The sequence below is a fragment of the Trachinotus anak genome, unplaced genomic scaffold (genome assembly GCF_046630095.1).
Source record: "Trachinotus anak isolate AG129_WGS33_773 ecotype Australia unplaced genomic scaffold, CSIRO_AGI_Tana_v1 ptg000004l, whole genome shotgun sequence".
Classification (NCBI taxonomy): domain Eukaryota; kingdom Metazoa; phylum Chordata; class Actinopteri; order Carangiformes; family Carangidae; genus Trachinotus; species Trachinotus anak.
In genome coordinates this window covers 17,087,761-17,107,888 of record NW_027273855.1, presented here as the reverse complement: position 1 = coordinate 17,107,888, position 20,128 = coordinate 17,087,761, and the positions used below count along the sequence as shown (strand labels likewise).

Below are 20,128 nucleotides of genomic sequence, written 5' to 3'. Positions count from 1 at the left end.
CAAAGATTAAGTTCCCATTTTTCCTTGATGTTAAAATCACCTCATGTGTTCTTGGGACGATGCGTTTTTTTGGTACACTCCATGTGAAATCTTACCATCCTCAAGCCAATACAGAATACTTCCTCTCTCTTTGGTTGGAACCAACTGGTGGGTGTTTACTGCCCACAGAGTGGAGAGGGTGGTTAATTTATCACCAGCCATCTTGAACTGTGGTAGATGGAGGCCTGATTTTACTGCTGGTGTCACATGTTAACAAGCAGGTTTTACAGTGGAAGTGATGGAGGGTCACACCACCTTGGCCTTAACACACCAAGTGGCTTAATTGCATGAAAATTTCTTTTAGTAGAGGTCGGGTGGTTTTTACTTAAACTGCCTCACCTTGCTCGTTGGCAGAAGCTCTAGCATATCTTTGACTCTTAGAGATGACTTTGTGTACACATGTGCACCAACTCTTGTGTCTTGAGAATAGAAAAATAAATGACGACTATTCTCCTCGTCTTCATTTCTTTATGAAGTTTGGGCTGCTTCCCAGGTCACTACTGTAAGAAAGGATCAAGTGTCCTTCTCATTGCTAAGTAGCTGATGTCACTACACTGGAATTCATCCATTTTCTCTGCTTCTCCCTCACTATGTCTGTGCCCCTGTGCCTAAATCTAATAAAAGTGTGTCCTGTAAAAAATCCTGGAGAGGACTGATAGCAAATGATGGGGATGGTTCATGGAGGGGTTAGGGCAATGAAACTAATTGAGCGGTGTCTTGTTTCACTAGAGTGGATTCATTAACTTTGTATCTTATCACTGCTGGACCAGAGAAAAAACTGGACACAGGCTATAGACTATGTCACTTGGAACAGGATACTACTCTCAGTTGTCAGTTTATTAGGTACACCTAGCTAAAACTAATGCAGTCTAATACAACAGTGCTGCAATAAAATCTCTCTCGTCATCAAGGCTGTAATGTTCAGTTTTTGCATTAAAGAGGCGTTAATGTTGGGTGCCTCGGTGGATCACCTGGTAAGAGCGCACACCATTGGGGCTTGTACCTGGCCGCAGGTTCGGGTCCGACCCGCAGCCCGTTGCTGCGCGTCGTCCCCTCTCTCTCTCCCCAGCTTTCCTATCTGTCCTAACTAATAAGGGCACTAAAAAAAAAAACCCAAAAGAGGTGTTAATGTGATCATTTTTGAGCCTGCAATTTGTTCAACTGTATAATGTTATGTTGACACACCTCTTTGCATAATGCAATACAGTTCAACTGCACCACAAATTGCAGCCTTCAGCATGATAATACACTTGACACAACACTGAGTGTAATCCTCATAAGGAAATTGCACATCGTGCAGTTTAATATTTTTGGTAACTGTCACTGACTTGAATTCAGTACACAGGGCAGAGTATTATATTAGCTCAATGCTCAAAAGGTTAGAGATTTTTGAAAAGGTGCATGCATTTCTTCTCCGATTTCCATCCAGGATATGGAATTAGTCAAGGGGAGCAGATAAGGATACTTATCTGAAACTACTCACAGATGTAGCTCAAAAGCCATTAAGTCCAATACTGGCAGAATGACCATCTATTCTACACAGAACACTTGGAAATGAAAAAAGAAGAGAAGAAGAAACGAAACAAACCCAGACTCATGGGTCTGATAGCCAACAAAAACTGTTTTGGTTCACCAATTAATAATTCAAGGTGAATGTGAGTGCATTAAACACTATAAATTATCATAAACTGGCATAGGTGAGAGATTCACTGATATCACTCCCTTTTCCTTAACATCTGGACAGTGTGCTGGAACACACATCTGTTTAAAATTGTGCCAGTCATTTCTGTGAAAAATGGTATTTCAGAGCAGAGTTGTCTGCCAGAATAGACAAAGATTTAGAATAGTTTCCTTCTCACTGTTTCACTGCTTATGTGAGGTGACAGTTTCTGAGGCAGCTGGATGAATCTTCAGCAGTACGCAAAACACTTCAGCTTCTCACACTAAAGATGTTTGAATCAGTCCAGCAAAAACACAAAACTGCAACAAGGTAAATATGATTCCACACTATAGTACATATCCTGGAATAAGATGAAAACTACAACCCACTTTGCTTGATAGATCCATCATTTCCTTGGCTGTTTGAGTGCTCTTGGGTGTATATTTGGGAACTCTTCCACTTACGTGAAGTGCCTCTTTGCATACCGGGAAGCTGTGTGTTGTTCTTTCACACTGACCTTTAAATGAAGAGTAAATAGAGAAGGGTAAATGATGCATAGTCCACACACAGGTGAGAAGGACCGTCCAAACAAAGAGGTCCATTCAGAAACCTGCCTCTTCCTACAGCTTTTCCTTCTCAGGTTTGCTTTGAAAATCAGTCACACACATCAGCTCCCCATCTGGTCACTGCCTACTTGTCCAGCATGAGAACTGAGGAAAGACAAACCAGTTAACAGTGACATTTCAAATGATTTCAACATTGTGAAACACTTTGATTGGTGACCCAGTTTTATGTATCCCGGCAACATTTTGCCGCACACAAATATGTTCGATACCAAAGAAGTCATTATGTCCACTTTGCTACTTCCTGGGCACTAGAAATTCTGGACTGAGGATTTGTGTAGAGTGGACTAAAGATAGGACTAAAAGATATTCCTGAAGGGGATAAATATTATTGTAATCAGAATGTACTTTTATAAATTGGGTTTCTTCCCAAACTGTGTCTGTGACAAGTCATGAGTGGGTATTAAAAAAATCAGCTTCAAAACTGGGAGGGAAAAAAAAGCCGTTAACAATCTCATTTCCCTTGTAGTAAAGATTTAGAGAAATCCTTTAGAGTTCAACCACCATTCATTCAGACACTGACCAAACACTGACACTGTCTTTTATAGGAACTGAACTGGTTTGCGTAATTCCCACAGCAAACTGTCTGAAAGACACAGGAGGCAGTTAAGCATGAATTCAAGAACTACAGCAGAAGCGCGGTACGACATAAGCAGGGGGTCAGGGTGTGGACCGCAACCGAAGCTGTGGCTGGGATTTTTAATGACTGACCGCGGTGAAGCAAGGAGGAGGTCCATTGTGTCCAGCTCTGCAGCATCTTAGCCGGCTGCGGCCACAGCCATGCACAGGGCACTGAATGAACACTGGTGCTGTGCTTTGATGTACAGCCGCTCCCACAGGGGATGGAAAAAAGAAAAGGAGAGGGTAAAGAAATAAAATTGTTAAAGGATTAAAGAGATTTAAAAAAAAAAAACAAAAAAAAAACTGAGAATTGTTGGAGACTGGATGGATATGAGAAAGAAGATGATAAAAAGAAACAGAAAAAAACTTTGTATTTCAGAATCTGATTTCAAGGTGTGTACTTATATGTGTTTGTATTTGTGTGTGAGAGAGAAAGAGGGAAAGAGTCACCAAATCATATTAGCAGCCACCCCACCCCCCCACCCCACTTTTGCAGAGCAGCCAGGCTGGAGTTGGGGTGGGATATGCAAATCCAGGCTGCCTGTCTGCCGGCCCCTTCAGAGGCAGCAGAGCAGCACACTGCTTCTTGTACACACACCCTCACTCATGCACAGTGCAGAGGACTTGGAGGGCCGAGCATAGTCAGCAGGTCTCACACTAGCTTGTGTGTGTGTGTGTGTGTGTGTGTGTATGGAGCTGAAACTTTCCTAGAGACATACTCACAAGTTCTCTTCCCTCCTTCTTTCCTCTGTCCTGCTCCCCTATTTCTCCTTTCCCCTCCTCCAGCACACCTTTGTGTTGTTTTTCCTTGCCCCTCTTCCTCTCCCCTCCCTCTTCAGCCTCACTAGTTTTCCCTCTTCTCTGTCCTATGTGCTCAGAGTGTGGTTAGTTGCTGAGCTGAAGGCACACAGGGCAAGATGCTGCTGATGCTACAGCTGTTTGGGCTCCATGTCTCCTTCAGGGCCCACTGAAGAAGACAAGACTGCACGTGTGCCGGGAAGCTTCAACGCAACACCCTGAGGAACCTACAACTATCACTTTTACCCCGTTTTCTTCTTCAGCCTGTTGCTTTTTTTTTTTTAAAGAAAAAAACAATGAGGACCAAGTTGTGTCAACTGGTTGCACAGTTCTTTCTCTTAGGAGTGTTGCTATCTGTGGTGGACAGCAAAGGAACTTTCTATGGAGGCCATGTCAGCCCCTTCTATGGAAACAGATACAACCTGTTCAAGGCTGGACTCAACCCTCACCACTTACCAAACAAGCCTATGACCCGTCACAAGTAAGTGCTCTGTTTTGGACATGTCACAGGCACTAATGCACATTTTATTTCCCTTCCTATGCTGCAGGAGATTGAATTCAAAAAGAATTCCAAATATCTAGAGTGCTTGGAAGGAGGACCCACCTCATACTGTATTCCCCCTGAGAAACACATGTCACCAGCGAGTTGCAGAAATATGGTTTTAGTTAGGGAATCGGCTTGGTAACAGACCCTTGAATTGACTCTCTGTTCCTCTCTTACTCACTATCAGCGCTTTTCTGTGGTTCACACCTAAAACCATCTGTGGCTGGGGATAAACATCGTGGAGCAACAATGACATGCAGCGTTATTATGAAAACAAAGCCGTCATTATGGTCTTTACGGTGCAGAGAGGCGGGTGCTGAGTTGATGACAAGGGTATAGATACATCGCAGCCGCTGTGTATGTGTGTGTGTATGTGTGTGTGTGTGTGTGGCGAGAGGGGGGCTCAATTAGAGGCAAGACTTACAGTACAGCTGGGCACCCGCAGCCAGAAGGGAGTGGCACAACTAATCCTCAATCGATCCAACTGAATTTACATTGAGATTACTGTTGTAAACTTGTTTTTCTCTCCTTAATTCTTCCAGTCTCAACAAGAAGGATCTTCTTCTGTTTTTAATCAGTGATCTCTGACGTATGTAAATACACTGGACTGATAATTTCAGTACAGTCAAACCACATGAGCAGAGAGGAATAATAATCCCATACTATGCGTGATATTTGAAAGTCATGAAGCTGTGAGATGAAACAGAGCCCCGTGGATATATTTTGGCTGGATAGAGATGGCTGATGTTTGGCCTGCGGGGCTCTTTGGGTTTTTTTCCTCCCTTTTCCCCATCTCTTTTGCTTGGCTTCCCCTGAGAGTTGTTATGTCTTTGGACAGCTCCCCAGCTACCTGCTGCTTCACTCAAACTGCCAAAGAAGACGGCTGATCACCAAACCCTGTTTAGTCTCCCATGTACCTTCACCTCCAGGGAAAAGACTCATCAGCATCCTTCACCCTGAATGCAGTGCCCATGTTCAGTCTTCACCTTCAACTTTCTCACCAACCCTCATCCATCCTTCTTCTTACCTTCATTTCCAATCAGTATATTGTCATGTACACTGTTTAATCTCCCAGCACTACTTCTAAGCCAACGTTTTTCTCACTTGTGATCAAAGTCGGGCAAATTACTTGAAAACTGTAATCAATTACTTATTACAGAACTCAATTTTTTTTTTACTCAGTACAGCTGTGTCAAATATGCATTTAAACAAATACACAGCCACATATGACATATTATTAACATACAGAAACAAAACAATACAGTGTGTGGTGCAAGTAGCCACCATGTTCAAAAATATGTACTGACCACCACCAACTAGCTTGACGTTAGCATCCAATATGCCAGAGGTCTCATCCACATCCTCGTCCAGTCTACTGCATGCTGGTGGCCAATGACATCTGTACATTTTTCATTAGTGGTGCCAAAGAGGTATATTTACATTCACACAAGCCAATATATATAGATACATCTTTAAGCCTGAATCCCAAGATGGATCGATCGGCGAGATGTTACAGATCGCTCTATTTAAAACTGACTGCTGAAGAATGACAGATGGAATGTAATTGCTTGTTGCTAGTAGCTGGTTGATGTTCCCGCACATGTGTCTGTGAGTCCAACTATAGTGTTTATACAAGAGTTGCTGACCCATCTTGGACACAGTGGGCCCCGGGGACGTGTCAGTGTCAGACCACCACTACAGATATATGAGCTCAGTTGTTGTCTGCCTGACTGGTCAGTGGAAATAGAGACTTAAAAATAACACACGTGTTATGACGTGCGTGTGTGTGTGTGTGTTTGTGTGTGTGTACATATATGTATGGATGTATGTTTGTTTGTGTGTGTTTTTGTGAACTCATGCTTTTACAGCTTGTTGATGCTTACTCTTGTTTCTTACCAACCACGCTGTCACACGGACAAAACACGCCTGTTTTTAGTGAAACATTTAAAAAATTCTCAGCTGTTGATCCACCAAAGACTTTTTTTCTACATGTTGAATTATTATGTGTATTTTGGCAGCAAAGTGAGTGAATTGATTTCACAGTCATTCCTTCATTCAATACAACCACTTGCTGTAATAGCCTCTGGTCACTCTGGACTGTCACATGTCAGAGTATCTACAGTTACAATACTCTACTTACCACTCTATTAACTGCGCCATGGCTAAAACTGTGCATGGATGGAGAGTTCAGATTTACTGAAGTGTGTTTTGGTCAATTTTTGAAGTTATCAATAGCAAATTATATAAGTCTATATTATGTGTAACACATGCACAACATAACTGAATACATCAAAAAGGAAAAGAACAAATATAAAGATGTGCCTAGCATCTCACAAGCATCTCTCTCCATGTTGCACTCTAACATACCACTATAGCGCAAAATGCACACCAACAGGTGAAACATAATGCAAGACCCATATACCCATTTCTGGGAAATGGGTGTTGTATAAATCAATTAAGAGCCCAGCAGATGTCACAAGTCTTCACTGATCAGATTAGAGACATATCTGAGGGCTTTTCAATGATGTATGAGACAGAGGTCAAGGGAGAAAGGTCAGTGAGTTGGCCAAGGTTAGAGGTTATGGGTTGCTGTTGTAAGTTTGTGTTGAGTGTCCAGTGGAGGACAAGAATGGAGCCAGTCTCCTGCTAAGGGTCACAGAGGCTGGGCAGTAAACTCCCAAACTCCCAATCAACATGTATTTATGTTACTTGCTTCTTTCACTGACCTTTCTGCTAAAATATTTGGGATTTTTATGCAGTGGATGTGGATTTTATCAATTAAAGGTTATTCTAATGAACTATACAATATTAGAGTTTCAAGTGAGGCTGTACGACTATTCAGCATTATTGTTCATTATATTTTAATATCTAAATGAAATTGTCATATAGTATTGAAGATGCTTCCAAATTTTAATTAAAAACTGTCAAAATTTTTGATTTTGACCTTCTGGTCACTTTCTTGCAAACAATTATCTAAGAAGATTGATGCCACTCTCATACCCGTTCATTAAATATTGTGCTACAGCTAGTCGTGATTAGCTTCACTAAGTATAAAATATAAAACAAAAAACTAGATACAACATGTTAATAAGTGAGCTTTAGAAGTGTTGCTAGGCAGATTTTTGTTTACCTTTGGGACAGCTGTTCCCTCTGCTTCCAGTCTCTAAGATGAGATGAGCTAAAATAATAGCTGTGCCAGTATATTTAGCTATCATACAGATGAGTGGTGTCCATCTTCTCATCAAACTCAGCAAGTGTATTGCCTAAAATATTCCTTTAAGTTTTTCAGATATATAACATATACCATACTACATACGTACATAAGTACATAAGTACATAAGTAAATAAGTAACGTAATATATAACAATGGAAAAATATCACAAGGTAGGATACATATTAGATAGCGCCTAGTGTTTTTAATATTTTTAAAATAAAGCATATTTTTTGTCGTGTCTGAACATTACCTCAGTGTTATGCTGTGATTGATCATACTCTCATATTTCAGCAGTGTTGCATTGGTTTGCTCAGCATCTACTGTCTGCACACCTTAGTAAAGCATCACGACCCAATGCTAATGATTTCACTCCCAAGGTATATACAGTACAGTGAGTGTAACAAATCTAGCAATTCTGTCTGAAAACCCTTTTATTTAAAAAGTACAGAGAGCCATTCTTACTCAAAGAAGATTATGTGCTTTAGGAAATGCCTGAGGGTAAGTCATTGGTGTGTTTTTTCACTACTGGTGTTTGAGCTGCTTTCTGTTTTCCAAGAGAAAAGTACAAGTCAACAAAACTTCATGAAGACAAAAGCAAGTCCAATAAAGCAAGTGAAATTTTGTGTTTATCCAATTATAAGAACTAAAAGTAATCTATATTGAATAGGAGCTAACACAACTGATGATTTCATTGCTGCAACAATGAAATTTTGGCCGATAGCCCAAATTTTAGCACATGTAAAAGTAATGGTCTGCCTTTAAGCTATAGTAACCAGAGCTGGCTCAGATCTGACCCTGTCTATGAATGAAAGAGTGATCCCCTTGGTCCTAGAGCTGGGAGTATCACGTCTTTCCTTTAACCCTAATCAGTAGCCACATGAGCAGCGTCAATCAACCCTGCACCATGGGACCCTCAAGACCTGCCAGTTGGCCCGAAATAGGATTCATTAAAAGCATATATGGAAAGACATGGGCCCTGGAGGAGAGCTGTTAGCTCACAGACACGGTTGTTAAAGCTCCTATTAAAGATTGCATGGTTTTCTATCTGGCCTGCTCCAGTCATAAATCTGTCAGAGGCAACAGCAGTGGCCTGAGTTCAAACAGTCAGGAACCCTGCAGGTGAGAGAGCGGTTAGTAATGAGGAGGGTTAGCCCTTTAGTGCCACAGTGTCAAAACAAGCAGGGCGAGGGTTGGAAAAGTGGCAGGTTGAATGGCTTGAGATGTCAGGGGCATGATTAGGTAGCACAGAGAGGCTTCACAAAAAGTAGAAAGCAGACGAAAAAAGATAATATTAGAAAAAAGGCAAGGGAAGGATGGTATGCTTAGATAATTAAACAGAGATAACCTGCAGTTTGCAGATTTTGCAGGAAAAAAGGGTGAGGAAGGTTACAAGAAAAAATGGATGGAAAGGTGAATTGTTTTGGTCCCAGCAGAGGGCAGAGGTCTAGCAGTAATAATATTTGCTGAAAACGCTCCACATGAGAATCTGAGATGGGAATTCTGCTTTCCCCCTGGGAGGCTGTGAAGTGATTTTGACTGGAAATATTTACAGTGGGACCATACTAGCAGTCAAAAAGTGTCATGCTCTAATGACAGAAAAAAGACAATATTTTGGTGTTAAGGGGGGAGGTGCGTTAGGAGAGAGAGAGAGAGAGAGAGAGAGAGATAGAGGAACAGAGAGAGGCAAATGAGACGAGAGGAATAGTAAGTGTGGCTTTCCTGTCATGGCAAAAGGAGGTGAAGAGTTTTTGATATTCACTGGAGAGGAAGAGAGTAAGGTCAGATGAGGGTGGGAGGTGCACAAGAGAGTTAAATACACTGAAGAATTTGAATCAGTTTAGGTCAGTTGGGGTTGGGTGGTTCAGCGAGGGTGGATGCAGCTTCTAAGTTTCATATAACACACAAAAGAGAAGTGTGGAAAAAAGGAAAATGTCACATATCATCAGAAACATTTCCTTTCACATTTACATTTGCATTATTGGGGAATAAAGAGCATTTGTACAGTGAAGGAGTCAAATAGGCAATGAATAACATTTGTCTCTGACCTGGGTCAGTTAGTATGAGGAATCTTCAAGGCCTAATTTTGTTTCAAACTGCTAACCAGACAAGTGGAATGTAATCACATTAGATAAAAAAGGTTGGTAACTTCAGTCAGAGAAAGCATACTAATCTGAAGGAGTTAGTGCTTGTGGTGTGGATCTTGGGATGGCAATGTCGGTTGATACTGATACTGCCATCATCATGTCAGAGTCTTCTTTTCTACAATACTTGTTCCTGGTTTGATTATGGTTCATAATCAAACACATGCAAAACTAATGACATTCCCATCAGCCTCAACTGTATTTTTGTATGTAGTGCTAATTAGCAAATGTTAGCATGCTAAAGCTCTAAACTGAGACGGTGTGACATAGTAAACATTATAACTATTATTATAGATACTAAACATCAGCATGTTAACATTGTCATTGTGAGCATGTTAGTATGCTGATGTTAGCATTTAGCTCAAAGCACAATTGTGGCTAATTGCAGCCTCACAGAGCCTCTAGCGCGGCTGTAGCCTCTGCTTGTCATGATTTATGAGGTATGTTTGCAACTTCCTATTCTTCCGACCTTCTTCACTGTTTCACCTCTGGGTCACTTAGATCCTCTGACCAGAGGATCTAAAAGAGTTTGTCCCACAGGCACAGTTAAAGTTGAAGGTTCATCATACCTTTGCTGTTGTTGTCCCAAAGCTGAGGCTAAAGCTAAATATTTCACCTAATGCCCTCGGATTTGACATTTAAAAAACTTAAAGCTTAATCCAGTCACTTTAATTTTATATCAAACAATCCCAATGTCTGTTTTTACTGTGACTCCACTTGTGTAGCATTGTGACCAATGCTCATTTCTAAATGTGAGTCATAAATAAATTTGAGGTGACCTAAGTGACATTTACTGTCTAACACTCACTGGGTTATTCTGTGTGGCCAACCCCTCCCACCTGTCACCCACGAGAGCTAAAACAAACATGAGAAAGTAACACCAGTCTCCTTGTGCCACATTAGTCAAGAGATGAGGTGTGAAAATAGCTCAGAGTGGGCCAGTGCGTCTCTCTCTCCTCTTCTCCTTCCTCTCCATATTCCCCTGATCTCAGATCATACTGGATCAAGACTTCGCATCCTTTTTCCGCCCCAAGTGTCCATAGTAGCACTGCCTTTTGCAGGCTGAAGATCTTCCTACACAAGCAGCCTAAACAAAGTTCTCACCTACCCTGCAGCAGCTGCGCCTGGCTGAGACAATAATAAACACTAAAGATGGCCCTATTTTTCTCACATATGTCCACTCACGCATAATGGGTTCATATTTCTGGCGATAAAGCTTGTGTAATCCTCATCCCGCAGAGCTGTGTGGTCTCTGTGGATCTGAGATGAAAGGGCCAAGAGCTCCACCTTGGATGTGTAAAATGTTCACATGTGTGAGTGTCTATACAGCTCAAACACAATATCTCTATCTCTCAAGTTGAAACTTAACATTCGCCCTATAAAGATGTGTTTTTTCACAACAGAGGAGGTGACCTGCTGTTGGCCTGACAGACACTGCAGCGCAGAGGGACAGGATTTATCTCAGCACTCAACGTTGATTCACATAAAGCCAGAACCCCTCTGTCTGTAAGACACCGAGGATAAAATATCACTCACAAACCCAAATGACATTGACAGATCTGTGAAAACAGTCAAAGAGCGGGCTGCGGGGAGAGAAAGAGAGGCAGAAACAGAGACCTATGCACAGGAGAAACTTTTTTTTTTTCTTCTCATGTACATCTGGATTCCTGCACTTTTCAGCCATTGTGTGTGAGTCTGAAGGTCACTGGCTCGTCCCAGATGTGCACCTGACAAACAAATCGGTGAACATGGTCACTTTTCACTCCGCTGACCGGCCCTGTGTGTAAAATGAGAGGAATCACACACTTACTGTGCTGTATATATACGCACACACTCATGCACTGAGTCTGCTCTGTATCCGCTGTCACAAATCCTTGAATGCCTATAGAAGCTTTCCCCCAACTCTTCCTTACACAAAAACAAGTCATAAAGCTCCTTATTGCTGTCGATAAATCTGTCATTTATGAAGAGGGAACCATGAAACACTATTTAGATTTTACAATATAATACTTAAAGCACTTAGTGAAGTGTTGATATTCTCTGGATGAAAGTATCATCACTTTGTCTTAATCCAGGAATCTCTACGACCACCATGTGACTGTGATCTTGTACAAGCATATTTGTGCCAGACTTCTCGCATGTTAAAAACTGGAGAAAAAATTTCATTTATTTTTGTGCCAGAGGGTTTGTGTATTCTGTGAGCAGCAGATGAGAGCAGAGGGGGTGATCAGTCTTAACCCCATCCCCTCAGGGATCATAAACAAAAGAGCTTGCAGGTGGGGTGGTGGTGAAACAAATGTAAATAGAACATTATTTGGAGCGATGTAACAGTACACGAGTCAATCTATTTGTTAGCAGTTTAAGGGAGAAGAAAAATATACCAGAAATGATGATGCGGCACAATTTGTGTCATCAGATAAAGCATGCAATTTCAATCCATATGCATATAAACCACATGACACATCAAATCAAAGTTTCCATCCACATTTCCTTATTTTTCTTATACTAAAAAATCCTCTGCAGCGACCAGTAAATTGCCTGTGTGAGTTTGAAGTGCTTTAAGAACTCCCATCATACCACATCAGTTCAGGTCGTAACCACCACTTCCTTAACGTCTGACCTGGCAGCATGTTGTCAGGCTGGTATGAAAGGAGCTCTGTCATTCTGACTGCTGCCCTTTTCCTTCCACTGCTATTAACATATGTCAACACAGGGAGAGTGGTGACACACACACAAACGCTGTCAACACAGTCAGCAATTTGCAGAAAGTGGCGGCGGCAGCGGCGGCAGCAGCAGCAGCAGCAGCAGCAGCGCCACGGTGGTTTCTCACAGACTCTGACAGGCCGTGCTGTCTGTTAGCCCTCTGAACCTGTTAACTTGGCTTGTAGACCCTCCTCAGCCCCCGTGTCCCTCCCTGCTCCTCAAAACACTTCTATTTGTCCTGAAACAGCTGTGGAGCAACGTTAAGTACTGCATGTGCTGCTAAATGCTCCCTTCTGAATGTAAGAAATGCTTCACATGTGAGCCTAAAGAGCCCAGATCATCATTTCCTGTGTTGCACAGGGGCCAGGGGAACATTTAGCAGTTGCTATAGCTGCACTGGCAATGAGGAAAGAGGAGAGAGAAGGTCCAGCTTCAGCATGATGCAACAACTGCTCAAAGTAGTTATAGTGAAGCTATTATGTGTTGGAGTCTGGATACATCTGAAAACAGTCTCAGCAATATTTCCTGGTGCTGAATTACCTCAAGTAAAACGAAGCAAAAGGCATATGAAAAGCTCCCAGCAAACATCCTCTGTCATCATTCTGACTAATGCCAGTGGTATGCATAAATGTCTATTTCTCAAAATTAAAAAACATCACCCATTATAATTTAACCATATGCAGCATTTAGCTCTTCTGTGAAAACCATTTGAAAGCTTCTAAGATTGAGATGAATAAATATTTTCCAACAGAATTCTTATCTGAGGATTACACAAGATAGAAAAGTTGGATGAAAACTAAACTAATGACACTGAATGAAGGATATGAAAATGAGCAGAACCAAGTGTAACACTGTACAACAGGACATACAACAGTATAGTAAAACTTAGTAAAACACAGACTGAGCTCAAAGGAGGCTTGAATAACATATTTGTCGGGAAGAACTGTTGATGCAACGTTACATCTATCATGCTGGTATGAGCAGTATTATGGTGGCTAATGTTGCTAAATTAAGAAAGATGCTGTGTAACTACCACTCCTGAGTGAGTTAACCAATGCCATGACTCCTGACACATTTTATTGTTTACCCTCATCAGTCACTTGTAGCTAAATTGGTTGCTGTTCAGCAAAAACTATGCAGACTCACAGATGCAGAGCAAAAGACGGGCTGTTGTCATAAATCAGAGGTATTCTAGCGTTTATTTGTCAGTAATGTAAGTTATTTAACTTCCCACAGAAACCACTGTGCCTACGTGGTCCAGAAGAACATCACATGCACAATGCAAGATGGAGTGTCTACCTATGTGAAGGCTGAGTACACCACCAAGTGCATCTGGGGTCAGAAGTGTCCTGTTGTCATGTAAGTTTTTCAACAAAAAAAAAAAAAGAAAAAAAAAATGCAAACAATGTCAAATGGGACAAAGTTTCTCAATTCAGCTTGAGTTCTACTACTTTGGTTGCAAGGATTTAAATGTGCATGGCACACATTGTAGAATATACTCTATATCAATGCTGCCCTCTAGTGTTCACCTGATATGCTGTTCAGGCAATAGTTGTGCAGCCCCTCTGCTGCATGTTTCCACAGAGAGATGTCACTTGGGGGGTATGGGGTTAATGTTTTCAATTTTAATAAATCCTTTGATTGTTTATTCAACTGGTTAAGATAAGTTCAAAGGTCACTGGTTATTAGCACCATTTCTTTTTCAGCAGATTAAAAATGTTAAAAGCCCCTCCTCATTAATTGATTATTCAGGTTTAGATGTAGTTACACTTGCTTCTTACCTGCCCACCTACCTTTATGAAAACAACACAAAAGAAACAATAATTAGAATAATGTAATTAATGAATCATGAAACAAACTGTTGTCTGAAGTAAGATGAGATCTTTAAGCTAGTGTGTGTGATTTTGTAATTATTTTTAATGTGCCCCCACACAGGGGAACTTAAAGGAGTAGATTTTCGCCTAAAAAAGAATGAATCACTGTGTGTGTGTGAGAGAGAGAGAAGGAGAATTTGATTCATAATCAAAATTCGGTTTATACAAGATAACGCTGAAGTTCAGTGCTCACCCTGGTTCAATCCCCTGATACCACGTCATTTACACTACACTTTATCTTAATCTCCTAATCTTTCTCTAATCCACATTTAATCCCATAGAGAACAAATTCATCCCTTTATTTCTGCTCGCCAACGCCCATCTTTTCATCCTCGGCCCTGGTTTTGTGCTCTTAATTATTGAAAACAACTGCAATGCTTCTGATATACTTTATAATTATAACTCGATACTCTTCTGATAGTAAACATGTTTTTTTTGTTTTCATGTTTCCTTCAGGTACAGGACATTCTACAAACCAAAGTACAAAGTGGGTTTTAAGACAGTGACTGAGCTGGAGTGGCGATGTTGTCCTGGCTACTCTGGAGAAAACTGCTATGATGGACCCACGCCATCGCCTGACGCCATGATACCACCTTTCAAAGGTGCTGGTTTTCCCCATCGCCCCGGGATGAAGGGCTTCCCCCATGGCCCTAGACCCCCCGTGGACCAGAGGCCTGGAGGAGGCCAGCTGGAGCCAGGCAAACCTTTCCCCAGTGTGCCTGACCACAGACCAATACCCACAGGACAGCTGCCTGCTGGAAGTGGAAAACCAAACTATGGTGAGAATAGACTCCAACTTTACTGTTAAGCTCATACAGTTTAAACCTCCACTACTGCTGTTTTTGTGTGGAAGTGCATGTTTTTGTGCATCTGAAAGTATTTTCAACTCACTGTAACCCTCTGAGCTGCATCGTTTCCTCTTCAGTACTGACACACTCTTTCATTTCTTCTTTTATCTTTGGAAATACAGGAAACAAATTTGGGATCTCTGGAGTAACTGGTGAACGTTTGGACCGCATGGAGGAGGACCTGCGTCGCCTCACCCAGGGTCTAGACACTCTCAATGGGGTGGTAGTGGGCCTTGAGGAGCGACTGCGTACATCCCTCCGAGAGGATACCAACAAAATCCTTGTGTCTCTTTTGCCCAACGGTGCCCGGGTGCCTGACTCTAGTGTGGGATTTGGGGTGATCCCAGATGGGACTCCTGATGGGCTGGACAGAGGAGAAAGATTCCCTGGATTTGGAGACTTAGCAGGGAGAGTGACAGAAGTGAGGGATGAGCTGCGAGCCAAGACTCACATCTTAGAGGAGATCCAGGTACTTTGTAGAGTATATCTGCACAGTTTGATCAAATATGACCTCAGTTTCTCTCTCCTTCCTTTATTGAATGCTTTTTTTTCTCCTTCTCTTCAGGGAATGGTCCTAGGTCACGATGGCCAGCTAAAAAGGCTGCTGGAGGGAGCTAGAGGCAGGCCCATCCCTGGCCCCGGCTCCACTGCTAATGTTGATGAGATCCTGGATGCCAGGCTGGCTGACATGCGCACTGAGATCCTGGATGGCTTTGAACGTCGCCTGACCAGCCTGGAGAACCAATGTGAGCAGAAGATTGGAGAGGTGCAGAAGCAGTGTCATAGGGAGCACATGGATGGCCAGGAGCAGATGCAGCAGTCTCTGGATGGAAGAGAGACTGGGCTCAGGGAGGAGTTGGGTTCCTTACAGGCTCAGATCCAGGGCCTGACTCTGACTGAGAGCTGCTGTGGGCAGGTATGATATAAATGGGTGTGATATGATCAGCATGCAGTAAATGCATCTAATTTGTCAAGTGAACAGCACTTCAATGAATTTATTTGTGTGATTTTGATTCAGGCTATGCCCTAAGGTAACTTGGACGCTTGGTATTTAAAAATTAAATTAAATTAAATTAAAATTAATTTAAAATTATCTTTATTTAAACTCACTTCTGTACATTTCAGATTACGCTACTTAAAGAACAACATGACTACACTGTAATCGCATGTGATCTGACTTTTTATTGGGTCACTAATGAACTAATAAGTTATTGATTATTGCAGGTTAACAGTCTGTCCCAGCGTGTGCTGCTGCTGGAGGAGTCAGTGAAAGGTTTGACAGAATCTCAGCGACAGCTCCAGACTGCCCTCACTGACCAAAGCATCCACGTGGAGACGCTGATCGAGACCCGTTTGGTGGACATAGAGGGCCGCCTCAATGCCACCGAGGGTGGACCTGATGGAGTAGGAGGGCTCCCGGGTGGTCTGGATGGCTTCAAGACCATGCTGGAGGACAAGTTGAAGACTCTGGAGGAGAGAGTGTTTGTGGCTGTGGAGGAGCTGAGTAATGCCACGGCCCCTGCACTCCTGGAGGGCCAGGTGGTCCCAGCACTGGAGACGGAGATCGAGTCTGTGAGGAGGAGAGTGGAGGGGGACCTGGACGGCATTCAGAAACAGTTGATAGACCTAGAGCTCCTCTGTACCTCTTCCTGCTCGCCTGCCACACCACCAGCAGGGGGTGTCAGTGTCACTGAAGTGGAGGAGGAGTGTGAAGGGATGGAGAAGAAGATGAAAGACCGTCTAGACACCCATTCTAAACAGCTGGACCGCTTAAACAACACCCTGCAGAATCTGCTCTTCAGGATTGCCCAGGAGGACACAGAGGGCACAGTCCAGGGAGAGATCACCTTGCTGAAGGTCAATATCAACTCTGTGAACCGCACTCTGAAGGGCCTAAAGGACTCTATAAGCTTCATTGCCAGTGAGGTGGGCCACGCTAACGCCACCTGGGAGCAGAGAGAGCACCAGCTTGTCAACCAGGTGCAAGGAATCACCAAACTAGTGGGCCACCAAGCCTCCCTCCTGGGGGCCGGGGAGAGGCGGCTGGCCCAGCTCAAGGGAGAACTCGTGGCTTTGAAGAGACGGCTGGCCGGGGAGCTGCTGGGCTGCAGGAGCACAGCAATAGAAGTACAGAGAGAGGTGAAGGACTTTGATAGCAGGGTGAGCCAGGTCGAGGGCCAGTGCAGCAGCCTGGGAGAGCTGGCAGAGCACCTGGAAAGGATCAGGGCAGAGCTTGAGAGACACTCAGACTCGTACCTGGCCCAGGTGAATGGTACCCTGGATGTCCATTCAGAGCAGCTAGCTGAGCTGAAAGGAGAGGTCAAAGACTGCGTGGCCAAGGAAGCAGCCAACCAAAAAGTAGACGAGTAGCATCTGAGCTACAAAATTTTTAAGACAGACTTAATGTGTGCTTCTCATTAGGCTCAAGTGACTTCCTCTGCTTCTCTCCTCTCTTTTTCAAATCCCATCTGCACAGATGCAAATTAACTGAACCGGTGAAAGTCATTTCCCATAAGCTCCCCAGCCCAGTGCCTCCAGATGTCCTGGGTATTTAGTTTAGTGAAGTGAGGAGAAGCAGACACAGAATACAAAGACATACCTATGGTTGTATAGCTGGGTAATATTTTCCCTTGAGATTTTATTCTATAGGGCATTTGTTTTTTTTCTCCGATCATGATTGTTTTGTTTTCATATTTTACCTTTTTTTTTAACTTATATGAAGTGACTGCATTGTTATGATGTTAAACTGTTTGTATTAGAAAAATAATAACAAAACAAAGTGAATGATATGGGACTAATACGCTGCTACGGGTTTCTACTGACCAGCACACTCGACATCCCCTGTGTGGACACTCGTCTGGTCTTTCTAAAGAATACTGTATGTCAACTTGGTGCTATTTACATTTTTTGTAAACTCCTGTTTTACACATGTTTAAAAATGATATATGTATTTCTGCTTTGACAGTTTTGTTTGTTTCCTGCCGCATTGCTCCAAGTTGCAGAGAAGTTCCATAATTCACCATTGGGGGACAGTGACAACACATTACATGGCATGGTAGATGGAAAAGAAATAAAATCTAAAACACTCAAGGGCTGTGTTTAGAATGGAAGTGATTTTTTATACACTGTTGTGGTTCTTTTTTCAAAATTCATGTGGGTTGTGGGTTATGTTCTGACTAAGACAATTCATTCAGATCAATGCAATACCACTCTATTTATCCATGTAAGGAATTGTATGCAGTAGCTGGCCTGGGAAGTGAATGTGAAGTCTATTATGAAGGTATTTGGAGTTAAAATTAACTCTATCCTTCCCTTTCATTTATAGCGTGCCAACAAATACACATATAAATAGGAGAAATAAAATTTAAAAAAAAACACTGTTAGTCACAAAGTTAAAACAGTGAAGGGCTATAAGGTTAAAAACTATAAGATAAATTGATCATAAATGTATTAATAAACCAACAGAAATATACAGAAATATCTCAAAACACAGAAACCAATTAAGAATATATATAAAAATCATCTAGCTGAGAGGAGATATTGGTGTTACACCAAAGACTGTGACCCATTTTCAGCTTCAGTGTATTGCCATTACAAACATTGTTTTGTTTTTTTTTCTATTTTTGACAGCAACTCTGACTAAGGATTGTGCCTCCAAAGTGTTTAGACAGGGTCACAAATTTTGAGAGCAGTAAAGAAAAACACAAATGACAGCAGTGCTAGCACAAACACTATAGGTGTCACCGCTCTTTATGTAATGACTCCTCTAATGTTGTGTATATCAGAATACCAAATCTGTCACAACTTGTCAACATATTATGGCACCACGTCTGGTTACAGCTAAGTAAATAAAGCCTTACAGTAGTAAGTATTATGTGATGATGAAAACGTCTGCAGTGGCCGATGGAAATTATTTATTAGTTCACAGAATACAAAAGGTTACAGAATTTGGTGTAACACCAGCATGACTACTATTTTCTCACAAGTAAATCTATCGACTGAATGTTTGATTAGCTATTTAAAAAATGTTGTAAAAACTGACAAAGAGTTTCCGGGAAGTGAAAGTGGACTGTCATCAATGAAAGTAGTTAATGTTCAAAAACTACAACTAGTGGCTGAAAATGAGTTCTACAAAAAAGCTGCATACATTTATTTCAATTCATATCAATATCACAGAATGAGGACAGCAAACAGAGTCTGAATTATGACTAAGCCTGTAGTCAGGCTGCACTGTCTGCAGGTTTCACAGAACATCAGCACACAGTTTAAGACAGCAACATCTCTCACTGATTAACTGGATGTCAGCCTGTACTAGGGACCAGAAATGTAACATTCATATATATCGTGCAGCATATTAGCTGGAGGAATGAGTCTGAGGTGTGACTGCACTGAGTAAGCAGTTTTTTTTTTTTCTCTGAGGAATTCACTTTTGTGCAAAACCCCTGACTTTACCAAACTGATACATAAAAGAGACTGTGCTCATTTCAAAAGAACGTAATTGTAAATCACATCTTACTAAAGTTGCAAAAACACACAAGTTCACAAGACTGTGGTCACATGAAGCACACAGATGATAAGATGAGGTCATTAGGGGAAAGTGTAGAGGATATTAAAGTGTTTGTAGAGTCAGAGGTTAGGCAAGACTCAATGATAATGAATGAAGCTGAGTGAAATGAGTTGAAAAAATGAGTTGACCTTGCACCGGTGAAGCACTGTCAGCAGGTCTTCTGTGTAGCATCAGCACATAGTTTTTAAAGACAACATCTCTCAGTAACCACAACAGGATGGAGCAATCACAGCATAATGAAAACCAGAGGTTAGACATAAAAATAAAAACGCTGGAGTGGCAATACAGAGTGGATAGAGAGGGTGGAGGTCACAGGCGAAGGCAAATATGGATGTATGGGGAGACAGAGTTGGCTCCTGGAACAGGAAGGGATGACAATTGAGAGCATGTAGGATAGATGTAATGAGAAATAAAAAAAAAATAGTACAGTAATAAAGTGTCAGAGAGAAAAATGAGATGAGACAATGGATGAGTATGGCTGTGACAGTCGGTGTAG

At 42.0% G+C, this 20,128-nt stretch overlaps 1 protein-coding gene across 1 annotated transcript; it reads left to right on the top strand.

Moving 5' to 3' along the window:
- The first annotated feature begins 3,545 nt into the window (after positions 1 to 3,545).
- On the top strand, positions 3,546 to 18,155 carry emilin3b (elastin microfibril interfacer 3b). The gene is made up of 6 exons (XM_071476457.1): positions 3,546 to 4,222; positions 13,580 to 13,702; positions 14,674 to 14,996; positions 15,188 to 15,534; positions 15,631 to 15,981; positions 16,290 to 18,155. Exons 1-6 carry the CDS (start codon positions 4,038 to 4,040, stop codon positions 17,433 to 17,435), a joined length of 2,475 nt encoding a protein of 824 aa, XP_071332558.1. The 5' UTR covers positions 3,546 to 4,037; the 3' UTR covers positions 17,436 to 18,155.
- Positions 18,156 to 20,128: the final 1,973 nt, after the last annotated feature.